Below are 12,500 nucleotides of genomic sequence, written 5' to 3'. Positions count from 1 at the left end.
TATCAGCACACCCGTCTGTCCAACTGTCTTCAACAAATTGTCCCAATATCTTACAATTCAGAAATCCTGGGAAAAGGTTACGCTTCTGTTCAGTTTCCGGGGAAGAAAAAGGTGCGGAAAACGTTAAATTCCCTCTTAGTTGATTGTATTTTCTGTCAGTTTAATTCAGTTTTATTAATTCAGGTTTATTAATTTAATTCATTTTAATTTCAGTTTTTACTAGACGTCTGGGAAAGACATTGCAATAAAACGTGTTCACGGCTAGGTTTACTACAGTTGTCCAACTAGTAGCTACCTAGCAGAAACTGGACGCTTCTTTACAAGTTTAAGGTAAAGCAAGTCTAGAATCAGCAGCGCGATCAAAGCAGTATTTTCAATGATTTTCAAAGGTCGGCGGTTTTATTTTGTGTTTAAAAAAGTAAAATCAATTAGCACCAAGGGTTCTGAGTTTACTGATGAGTGTAACGAATAGTAGCCATCTTAAACAAACAAAGAACAAAATCGTCGTCATAAAGTTTGATCAGTTGGTATTTCGAATTCAGAGTATTTTTCCGACTTCTATAAAACTCGAATCCCTAGAGCAAAGGAAATCAAAATCATCTGGGAAGTTGGCCTTTGAAGAGAGCTCTATTGAAACAAGACCACAGTAAGAGGTAAGCTCCTACATAGAAGATAGATACTTTGATAAAGCTGAGAGTCTTCACAACAGCTCCCTAAGGCTGCCTTTATTTCACCTGTATTCTCTTTCCTCCTTTCGTTCATCAGATCACTGTAGCGTGGGGCCTGAGCCCAAGCTTAGTCGGACTTGCGCAGAAAAACTATAAGTCGGACTCGTGTTCCTCGTGTGAGTTTTCAAAGATCTAGTTTTGTTATTGCTTATCTAGTTTGTGTTACATCACCATCAGCTATTTACCAGTATTGAAAGCCAGACAATGAATTTCTTGATTTTGCTAAATTTGTTCTCAACCGCATACTTTGCACTTTGCTCCACCGAATCGGTGAGTAACAAATGTACAAATCACTGGCAACAGAGTTACTTTATCGTGGACGTAAGCATTGTCAGTTATGAGAGGTTTAAACCAACTTTTAACTATGGACCTTTTTCTAAAGAAAACAAGTAAGACAAATATTCATACAGCATTCCAGAAACGCCAAGAGATTATGAAGGTAAGAGAAGTAATCCCTCATACTGGCCCTATTCCCATCGTAATCCTAGATAACTGGCTAGAGGATGACGGAACTTCTTGGTCCACGAAATTTGAAGACGACTGCAGTGCATCACGTCGCCTCTTCTTGGAAATGCCATCCTGTGGAGCTGAAAAGGAGGTTTCAAGATGAAGGAGAACTCCGCAAACTCTCTGTGAGTAGTGCTGCCGTATCCTGTAAGGTGCTTAATGCTTGTCCACAGAGAGACAACTGATTCTCGCAACCAAACCTTGACCAATTCTTCTTTCCGCTCGGTCGCGGCATCACTCGATTACTATTATCCAAGGAAATGTCAACTTATCAGAAGAGAATTGTAGAGTTTGGAAACACTTAAACACGACGTAGAACCAACAATATATATATTGCGTATTTTTTATTTTTTGGGTCCGCAGTAATTGGCTCTAGCTGTTGCGGTGTCCCTGCCCAATTTAAGTTACTATTGGTGTGTTGTTATCTTTGTATTTTCAGTATTTGTATATCTTCAATTTATTTAGTTTTTTTTTCTTTATTTCTTCAGGGCAAAGCTAATAAAATAAAAAAAAAAAACACGATGGACACGAATTTTCTTTCCAATCAATAATTCGCGTATAATGGCGGTTTCGGTTGTTTGCCACGGTGCATCACGGTAAGTGATAAAGGGACTTTAAGTTATTTTTAGATCTCCTGCGAGATCCGGTATTCCCACGAGGGTTAACTGATAGCCAATCACATGTCCCCATTTCTACCAATGTTGACAGCTGAGCGAATTCCCACGCAATAATTCGCGTCGTTCGCGATTTACCATCAAACAAAAATGGCGGAGGATGTTGAGACAAACGCGAAAATTCATTTTGTGGACGAACGTGACTTGTTGAATACAGAGTTAAGCGATTTCAATGACTTATGTTTTGAAACCTGTATCTTGGACGGAACGAGTCATGTAACCGACAGGATTTTGTACAGAATGGCAAATGGAAGACTCTAGTGGATAAGTACGATCTCTCTGACTTTAATAAATGCATTCTCGGTTTCCTTTGCGGGATTAAAATATGATGACTTAATTCTTATATGCTGATAAAGTAGACAGATAGAGCTCTACAACCGTACCAAACATGAAAGGAAAACTTGAATCAAGCGTCCGATAAGAATTTTTGAACCCGTGTTATCGGATTCAAGTGAATTTGCAAAGCACGTATGTTAAATATAGCTGTCTCCTTAAAAAAAGATTCAACACGGTTTCGTATATGGCACAATCTTGAACGTGGTATCATTGAAAACTAGACAATTAAGCGATTTTAGTTATAGATGTTTGAAACCTGTATCTTGAAAGGATCGAGTTTCATAAGCGACAGAATTTTGTAAACATTGGAAATTCGCAGACTACAGTCTGAAACAAACAATATATCGCTGACTTGGTTAACGCGTTCTTGATTTTTTTCGCGGGATTAAAATATGACGACTTAATTCTTAGATATTCATAAAGTAGACAGATATCAGACATGAAAGGAAAACTTAAACAGACAGTGCGATAAAAATGTATGAACAAGAGGTATCGGATGGAAGTCAATTTGCAAAGCACGCATGTTAAATATACCTGCATCTTTCAAAATTATTAAACTCGGTTTCGTACATTGGACACTGTTGAAATTGGTGTCACTGTAAACAACACAGTTAAGCGATTTGAATGATATATCTTTGCATCTTGTATCTTCAACGTAACGAGTTTTATAAGCGACAGAATGAAATATCGCGGACAACAGTCACCAAGTAACATATTCCTGACTTGGTCAACGCGTTCTCGATTTTCTTAGCGAACTTAAACTATGGTGACTTAATTCTATGATATTCATAAAGTAGACAGCTAACGCTTTCAAAAAGTACCACAGATGACAGGAAAATTCCAATTGACCGCACGATAAAAATTTTTAAAACCGTAAGATAGGATTGAATTCAATTTGCAACGCACGCGTAAAATATAGCTCCCTCTTTCAAAATTAGTTAACACGGTTTCCTACATTAGACAATCGTAAAATTGGTATCAGAGTGAATTATACAGTTAACCGATTTCGATGATATATGACTGCAAACTGTATCTTGACAGGGACGAGTTTTGTAAGCGACAGAATTTTGTAGACGATGAGAAAGTGCGGACTAAAATGGACAAAAGCAATGCAACCAAGGGAAACATATCTGCATCTGTCAAAATTATTTAACACGGTTTGATAGATTGGCAATTCTTCAAATTGGTATCACTGTAAACTAGACAGTTAAGCAATTCCAAGGATGTATGTTTGAAACCTGTATCTTGCAGACAATGAATTTTATCCGGCCATGAAACTCAATTTTGAAAACGGAGAATGGCATCGTACAGAATTTGCTGCACTTTCCCTCCTCCACGAAACTTCCACGTAACGCTCGCGGTAACGTTATCCGCGGGAAAATTGATAGCTAAAAATAACCTAAGAGGGATTACGATGGGAATAGAGCCAGTATAAGGGATTACTTCTCTTACCTTCATAATCTCTTGGAAACGCCCATGACTCTGAGCACACGCATGGAAAAAGCTGAAGATTCCGGGCCGGCAGCATAAAGGGTTTTCAGAAACCAGTTTGGCGCACGCTGCTACTGTTGCATTGAAAAGGTTCGACGATGTTTCACCGCAATCGCCCAAATTATCACTTACAGATGCAAATATGAAACAATTTCAAAAAAGCGACTTATCATCTACCAAGAACTGCAAGGGTTGCAGAATAAATCTGACTTGTGTCTTTCCGTTTTTCAAAACACATCAGGTGTAAGATCCTGGTACGAAATCGACAAATGCTTGCCCAGTGGATGGTGTACCTGGTGTTCCAGGGATTCCTGGTGTCCCGGGTCGCAATGGATGCGAGGGACCCAAGGGAGAAAAAGGCTTAGCAGGAACACCTGGAGATAAGGGACCTATGGCACCTAATGGAGAGCAGGGTACGCAAGGACCCAAAGGTGATCCCGATCTCCAGGCGATGCCGAAAAATTGGACACAGTGTGCATGGAAAAACATTAATGAAGGCAAAAATTATGGAATGATAAAGGTAAGAAAGAAACCAGTCAATATGAAAGAGGGTTAAAAGCATAGGTATTCCAGTCAGCGCAGGCATGCTGTGTTCGTCAGTCGTATTTAGGGCAAAGGTTGATCTAGATCTTTTAGAGGATAGACATAAAGCCCATCGATTGAATATATTTTATTTAGCAGTTAATCATGCGATTGCATTGTCTATACCTAATTATTTTTTACCTATAAACAGCATTTTACTAGATCATTTTCTAATGATTCATCTATTAAAGCCAATTGCAATCATGATTATTATTTTTATAGTTTTTATCCAAGGACAATAAGGGACTGGAACTCTCTACCAAGTGGTATTCACACTAGTACAAATTTTTCATTATTTAAAGATCTCTGCTTCTCAGCTATTAGAAATAATTGATTTTTTTTCTTATTCATTTGTATATATGTATTTTATATTTATTAAGCAATTATTTTTATCATTTGAATTTGTAATGTGTCACTATATATAATTTGCAAGTGTGTTTCTGATATTGTAATTTATTTAATTTATATTGGCTTTATGCGAAAGCGTTGTCAATTAATAAATGTAGATGTAGATGTTGAACAAAAACTTTGTCGTTAGGTTTACACAAATATTTTGTGACAGTCTTGAAGGAGGTGATTGTGGAACAAAGTCGAAGACCGTAAAATTTGCCAAAATCTTGATCAGGTTGTCCATCCGGTTAGGGCAGCAATGTATTGTTCATTTTTAAACTAAATAAAATTGGCCATTTATCTTTTCCGTTCCCAAAGTTGCTATAAACAACGTCAGCTTTTATTCCCGTAAACCTTTCGATAACGCTGACATGAACTGGTGTCAAACGTTACACTTATTCCTAACGGAGTTTTCTTTCTCAGGAGTGTACTTTCAACAAGCTTTCAGAGAACTCCGCTTTGAAAGTCGAGTTTAATGGCGACTACAGAATTTGCTGTTGTCTGGACTGCTGCAAACGCTGGTTTTTCACCTTCAATAACGCGGAATGTCAACCTCTGGCAATCGACAGTCTTATGCACATTCACGTTAACCAGGGCAAGACAGACAGCAACATACACAAAACAAGTCAGATCGCAGGATACTGTGAGGGAATCGCCAAGGGGATTGTGCGAGTGGCGATCAATGTTGGAGATTGCGTTGGAAAGGAAACTGGTTCGGATGCTTACACCGGGTGGAACTCCGTCACCCGTATAATGATCGAGGAAGTCCCTCCTCCCCAGAAATAGATTAGTTTTCTTGGATCCAAGACTGATAGCTGTCCTAAAATAGTTAATTCATGTAGCTTTGATTTCATTAAGTCAGGTAAGGCAAGTAAACTATTCGAACTTATATGGAACTGATTTCCTCTGCTTGATGTAAAATGTTTGGCACAATTTACTGGGAATAAATGAAGTCATTTCACTGTCACTGTTTAATCGAAGTAGTTCAGGGTTGTTTTGAAAACTGAAAGGTGTACCCTTCACCAATTTTCTTTGAAATGAAGCTCGTAGCTATTGTAGCTATTGTAAAGTTCAAGTGATGTTTGGGATAAATGATCAATTTCTTTCCCGGGGTCTCTTTTCTTCCATTGCCCTGTAAGAAAAATACGCACAGTGTGTCAAATCAAACGAAACATATTTATATGCCCAAATTTTGAAAAGTATTCGGCAAGGAGGTAAAATGAGCAAAACCTATTGCAGAACTTCCATGGACACTGCCACTCCCACTGTAACTGTCTTGGATTGTACTCAATCGAATAAGTGGTGTTGAAAACTGAGTTCTGTTTGTAATTCTGTTAACATAAGATGCGTATGCCTTGATAGTCTTCATAAACCAGTGTCCAACGCATTTTCTACATTCCTTGCATTCACCAAGTCTGTTGGGGAACTTATCGACTGCTTATATTAACTATATACGACAGCACAAAACGACATTGCTACACACACTGACTACCCGTATCAAACCCAAACACTTCAACATGCCCTTGACAATAAGGAGCATGAATAGTTTTACTACAGAATCTATAGAATAAGGACCAGGATTCTCTTCTATGTCCCAACCAAAGTTGAACTTGCAGTATTCCACTTAATGGATGAGACTTTTAAAAACATTTACTGGGCCGTTGGCAAAATCTGGATCGGACCGGATCGGATCGGATTGGAAAAACTCGGACCGGATCAATAACCAAATTTCCACCAAATGTAAACGGTCACCAGACAACGTATTGAAGAGAGGAGAAGTCGAATTCTGTGCCTTTCTCTCTTGTGACGTGTAGTCGTCTCTTCATTTGTTGAAACTCATCGAAATGTTTTTTTTTTTCAGAGGTGATTGCAGATTCCGAAGCGGAATTATGAAAGATACGATGTGAGGAATTGTCGTCAATAAGCGAATTCACTTCGTACACAGCGGTCTTCTTTTTCAAACATGAAAACTGACAACAATTCTTTACTTTACCCCAGTCGACAATTCCATTCTCTATCGCTGCGTTCAGTGAAATAGAAAGTATTTTCCATATTAACACTAGAGACAGTAGGAGGGAGCCAATATTGAGGTCTACGCAAGAACAAATTAGCCAAGAGGACTCTCATTATACAATGCAGTAAACTATCGCAAAACACGGAGAAAAAAAAAACAGCGCGGTGATGAAGCCGGATACGCAAATCCAGTAAAAAAAATCCAAACCAATGCAAAATCACCTAAAACGACCACTGGAGTCTAGAGATCGTAAAAAATGTAAACAACACCAAATTAGGAGTTAAAACTTCCCCTAGCCAAGCAACGTAGATGGCTGATTGGCGTTAAGTGAATGTCACAGGCCAAAAGAGTGGTATAAATAGCTAAAAGTGCGAATGCCAAGCATAGCAACGTCCCTTGTATCCGTGGGAAATACAGCATTGCACAATAGCCTGATCTAGAAATAGAACGTGAATATCAGTTGACGATGGCGCGCACAGCAAAAATACCCATATTAGGTCATATGAGAGTAGACTTCAAACTATTCTGCGATCTCTCCCTTCGTCAACTAACGTTCCCTTTCTGTTCAACATGTCCTCTACCTCTGAAATGATGATTATCGACAATTCCTGATTTTGTCTAGATTGACTGTTGTCGTCAATTTAGATTACTCAGCCCCAGGACTTGCGGTAGCAGATAAAAAGAAAAAAAGGAAAAGTGGCATCCCTGGACAGGATTTGAAACCGGAGTACCCTCTTTGAAGAAAATGCTTTTATCCACTTAACCACTAAAGATCAACTGGCTGACAATTGTACCGATTATTTACCAACACTAATTAATTGCTGAATAGTGGTTAAGTGTAGTGCTTGATTTTAAAATAGTTAGCTTTCTCTTGAGGTTTGGTAACCGACATTTTCTCCTCTTTAAACTTGTTTCTTAGCGGGTGATAATACACGTTTACAGGGGCATTCGGAAGAAAAAAATATATTAACATTTAAAAAAAATAATGTTCTGGCTTTTAGCGATGTGGTAGTCTAGTAATTAAGTGAAAGGGTTATTAATCGAACATTCCCAGGTTCGAATCATGCGAGTTCAGGCATTGGGGTTCTGATTTTAAAAATAGATATACCTTTAATTTCCCATAATCCCTATCAAGCGCTAAGCGTCATAAAATGGCGATAACAGTTAATTTACAGAAAAACAGGAATTGTCGATACTCGTCATTTCAGAGGTAGAGGATGGGTTGTTCTGCTGCTAAATCAGGCTATTGTACAATTGTCAGGGACTGGGGTAAAGTAAAGAATTGTTGTCATTTTTCATGTTTGAAGAAGAAGAAGACCGTTGCGTACGCAGTCAATTCGCTTATTGACGAACCCGAGCCACATTGGTGGGAGACGAGTGCTCTCACCACTACGCCATCCCTGTACCCCACCCTGCACAGCAAGCGTTTCCGTGGGGTTCTTTTCGATGTTTTGACTGAGCAAAAAATGAAGAGAGGCGCTGAATGATTAAAGCGTTTGACAGCCTTGTGTGGAAAGGCAAATCATTGTGCCGCCTTTAAAACAGTTCAGTCTTTTTTACCATCTGCGTTGTTCATTTAACACAAAAAATCATTTAATTTCCAAACAATTCAATAGAGCAAAAGTATTTCATGCATAAAAAAAATGAAAATATTTTGACCTTTGGCAGCAAACTTTAAAGTTGCTGGTCACACACAAATTTGGCTGTGTCGAAAAGTAGGACGAGGACTCGGGGACAAGGGACGTAAGGACTCGAGGAATTGGAGACTTGGGACGTGTCGACGTGGGGACGTGGGGACGAGGGTACTCGGGGACCAGGGGACGTGGGGACTCGGGGACGTCGGGGTTCCGGGATGCGGCAACGCATTTTAGAAGTATAGAATTTCAGGAATGGGAGAACATCCTAACGTAAAAAGGAAGTTGAATTGCTTGTTATTTTGCAAAAACAATCATCTGTATGCTTTTCAAATACCAGCTAAATACACACCGAAATTCAAAAATTGGATTCTCGAAAAGTACTTCTTGCCACCCGTCACAAAGCTCGACTGTGAAACAAAGCAAAAGACCTAATGGCCCATTACTCTGACACTGTAGCTGAAATTTCACGTTGCAGCGTTTGTTGTTAACGTTGTTATTGTTGCACAAATACTTGAGCCTTATTATTTCTTCTCTGTAATTGATGTTTGCATATCGTGCCAATGTCGTTGCAATTGTTGGCAGCAGTGTGACTGCATCTTTCCAGGCGTTCAAGTGTTTAATTTGTTACCTTTGATGAAAAATTCGGGTTGTTACCGTTGATATTGTCGACTTGATTCCAATACCCGGTTGTTCGAAAGCCGAATAACTTAAACCAGGATTACCGTAAACTTTTGTTTCATGTTTTCAACTTTTTGGTGACAGTTTCTTTTGCTTATTTATTTTTAACAAAGTTTGACTTCTTCTAATGTAAAGTTTTGCAGAATATCAGCCTTTAACAGCTTTTGGGGGTAGAGAAATAAAATCCTTGGTTAATTTATAATCTAGGATTAGCGTTAATCGTCTTTTGAACAATCCACCCGAGTGTGTTAGGGCTCGACCAAGCTCGTAAATGAAACATTTATCCGCTCGACATTAGCTTAAAATCTACATACTTAGCTTTCTACTCGCTCTTTCATGTGGCAATGTATCACTTGATTTTTTTAACGGCTAATTTAAATCTTTTATCGGAAACAAGGATGGAAAAGTCATCTTATATCAACGTGTTTTGTTCCTTGCTCTAGTACTCCTATCGATGCTTTATTGTTGTCTTTTACCTGGAATCATATCCCCATCTTCACGGAAACGATAAAGTCACAAAAGTGTCCATAGACGTCACAAGGAAAATAAACGATGCCACATTGGTATAATTGTACGCTAATGGCAAATAATTGACGGAATTTTTTTAGGGTAGACGTTCCCCAATGTCAAAAACAAGCGTTATGACATCATTAGTCAAGGCATGTTAAGTGACACAGACAACTACGACGAGTAAAACGAAAAGGTTAGGATGCAGAAAATGGAAGTTAGTACTTTCAATCTTTGCTTGAGGTTGTCCAATTATTGAAATTCAAGCTTCGATATACTTGGGGAATTGTAAAATGATCTGAGAAATGGTCATACCAACGTTTGGTTGATGTTGCCTATGTCAAATAAATAAGGACTTGATGCAAATAAATTTCTCCCCTCGTATTTCCTAAAGCATTCCACAGTATAACTTGATAGTAGTATAATGAAAGTCACCTTTTTATGAAGACGAGTAATAAACCATACTATATATATTTACTATACCTTTGTTTCGCATTGTACAAACGAGGAACGTAAGACTGGGGTACAACGCAGTTACGACAAAAGACGAGGATTTTGTGAAATATGATGAAAAGTTGAACAAATGGTAAAAATGCTTCGCAACGTCCCCGAGTCCCCACATTTCCAATTCCCTACGTCCCAAAGTCCGCAGGTCCCACGTCCTGACATCCCGAGTCTCCAAGTCCCCTATCCCCGCGTCCCCGTCAACTGTTCCACACAGCCCACAAAGTTTACTCCATGTACATGTCTTAACCTACATAAGGTTAATTAAATAAGCACTTACAGAGCCATAATAGCACAGAGAAGTAGACTTGGGAGGTTGCTACATTATTGCCAACGAGTAAGCCAAGCCAACACTCGAGGCTGACGAGGCGGCAGCCTTACAGAGCCGAAGCGCGAGATTGTTGTGTATGCAGAAAAAATTTCGAGCGCTCCTATAAGGAAAGGGAACAAAGGCCGCTTATCGTGTGACTTCAAGAACCAATGAACCCGCGTGTTTTGATGTGTGATGATGTCATTAGACAAACTTGCATAACTATTTTATTCTATCCTGTGTCCGGAGGTGAGTGAAAACACATTTTTTCCCATTTCCCTGACCATTGTGTTGTGTACAATTGCTTTGAATGTTCTTTAATATTTATTTTCGAACTAGCGTGTTCTATATTGAGTGGACGAGCTCAAAACTAAACCAGCGTACGCGTTCTTATCGGCCGCTGTTATCAATTGCGGCCCTCGGCCCGCGAGTAGAGCAGTTTGTTTTTCGTTTTGTAACCATTGAGTTGTGAATAATTTAATTTAATTTTCAAAGGAAATATTTTGTCTGCAAAGTACACAATACAACGATCAATTTGACTTATAATTCACGGCTGTATCTTACAAAAGAAAATTTCTATTAGTGAAACAACTTTCGTGTGCGAGAGAGATTGATTCCCCATTTATACATGTTTCACTCTGAAAAGTCTGAAAACGCTTTGGCGATTTTTTACCTGACACTCATTTTATTCGACTTAATTATTGTATATTTCTTTTCAAATTACGGCCGTTCAAAAATTACAGCGGCACTTTCCATATTATTGAAAAACACGTTGACATTTACAATTTGAAACCAGACGGCATTATTACGATGCGGGGATCCCAGCTAACTGGGCTCATGAAATCACTCACTTAATTTTTGTATTTTTCTCAGACGTGCCGGGATCTCGGCTAAACGAGCCAGTCCGCCTAACCGGGCAAACCCGGCTCATGTAATCGGCCCCTAAATTCCCATCACACGAATCCCATCCTCTTGAAGCAACCGTACACAAGAAATAATTAATTTCACTTCAAGAATCTGGAAGTCCGTTGTGATTGGTCTACGTAAACTCCGGCTTGTTTCAGCAGGCGCTCGTGGGGGAGGAATGCGTGACGAAGCCCTTAGAGTGTCTGCGTGGGAGGCTACTAGTCACCAGCCTTGCTTCGCTTTATCAGGGGAAATGACAACCAACGACATCGTAAAAATTCGTAAGCCACAAACCCGTCTAAAACGGACACAGTTTGCGCTCCGATTGCACAGAAGAGACGAGGACAAACGTACGTAGAGGTAAGTGAAGCTTATTTCTACATTTACAGCTTACTTCAGCAGTTATAAACTCAAAGTTAATTTTCCTATACAAAGTCTATAAATCGTATACCGACCTTGGGCTGCCTGTGGTCTGTTGTTTGTATTTTTCAAAGCGACTTCGTTGACCAAGAGCCAGGGGTTTTAATAATAGCCGGGTAGCGAGTAGATCTACCCGCTTGTAACGAGCCGACTTCCCGCTTTTAGCCGCACACAAAACGTCAAGTAAGACTTTCAGCTACGAATTAGTGCTAAAACATTTGGCAAAAATAAGTCCTGTGTTATAGGTAAACAAAAGGAAAGGTAAAAGAAACGACATTCTGGCGCGTATCCTGCCTTTTGGACCGCGAAAGGTGAAGCAAAGCCCAAACCAACGGGTAATACACGAAGTGAAAAAATGTGCAAGGCATCACATGAAATCAAGGGGAAAACTGGGACTTAGGATGCGCGTTGGATATGAGATGGTAAATAGCCAACGAAGCGCGTAGCGCCGAGTTGGCTATAACCAGTTTCATATCCAACAAGCGCGAATGGAATAATTGTTTTATTAAATTCCTTAAACTCCAAAAGTTTGGAAGTACGAAATACGAGCGAAAAAAGCGAGAAAATCCGAGCGAAATCGAAAAAACGGGATGAAGGGGTCCTGAAGATGCGAAGTTGTGTAATACCTAATGGTCAGACAGACGCAGGCTCATCACAAAAACATTTCTTACCTTTTCGCGTACTTCTAAGCTTCGAAATTGATCCAAACTTTCCCCAAAAACGTGTTACTTTTGCTTTATACCAGGTAAAATTTCGCTTTCTGGCGTAAAAATCTTTAGTTTAGCAAAGCTAACCGCAATCATTTACCATATGAGG

At 39.3% G+C, this 12,500-nt stretch overlaps 2 protein-coding genes across 2 annotated transcripts in view; both read left to right on the top strand.

Annotated features, from left to right (window-relative positions):
* Positions 1 to 12,500, top strand: part of LOC138022002 (collagen triple helix repeat-containing protein 1-like) — a 198,301-nt gene that overhangs the window by 11,376 nt on the left and 174,425 nt on the right. The window lies entirely within an intron of this gene.
* On the top strand, positions 1,232 to 5,509 carry LOC138018861 (collagen triple helix repeat-containing protein 1-like). Its single transcript, XM_068865542.1, has 3 exons — positions 1,232 to 1,382; positions 4,018 to 4,256; positions 5,132 to 5,509. The coding sequence occupies exons 1-3, from the start codon at positions 1,232 to 1,234 to the stop codon at positions 5,492 to 5,494; spliced, it is 753 nt and encodes a 250-aa protein (XP_068721643.1). The 3' UTR covers positions 5,495 to 5,509.

Source organism: Montipora capricornis, chromosome 10 (genome assembly GCF_036669925.1).
Source record: "Montipora capricornis isolate CH-2021 chromosome 10, ASM3666992v2, whole genome shotgun sequence".
NCBI classification, from domain to species: Eukaryota; Metazoa; Cnidaria; class Anthozoa; order Scleractinia; family Acroporidae; genus Montipora; species Montipora capricornis.
The sequence above is the reverse complement of the archived record's forward strand: the minus strand, read 5'-3'. Positions and strand labels throughout refer to the sequence as shown.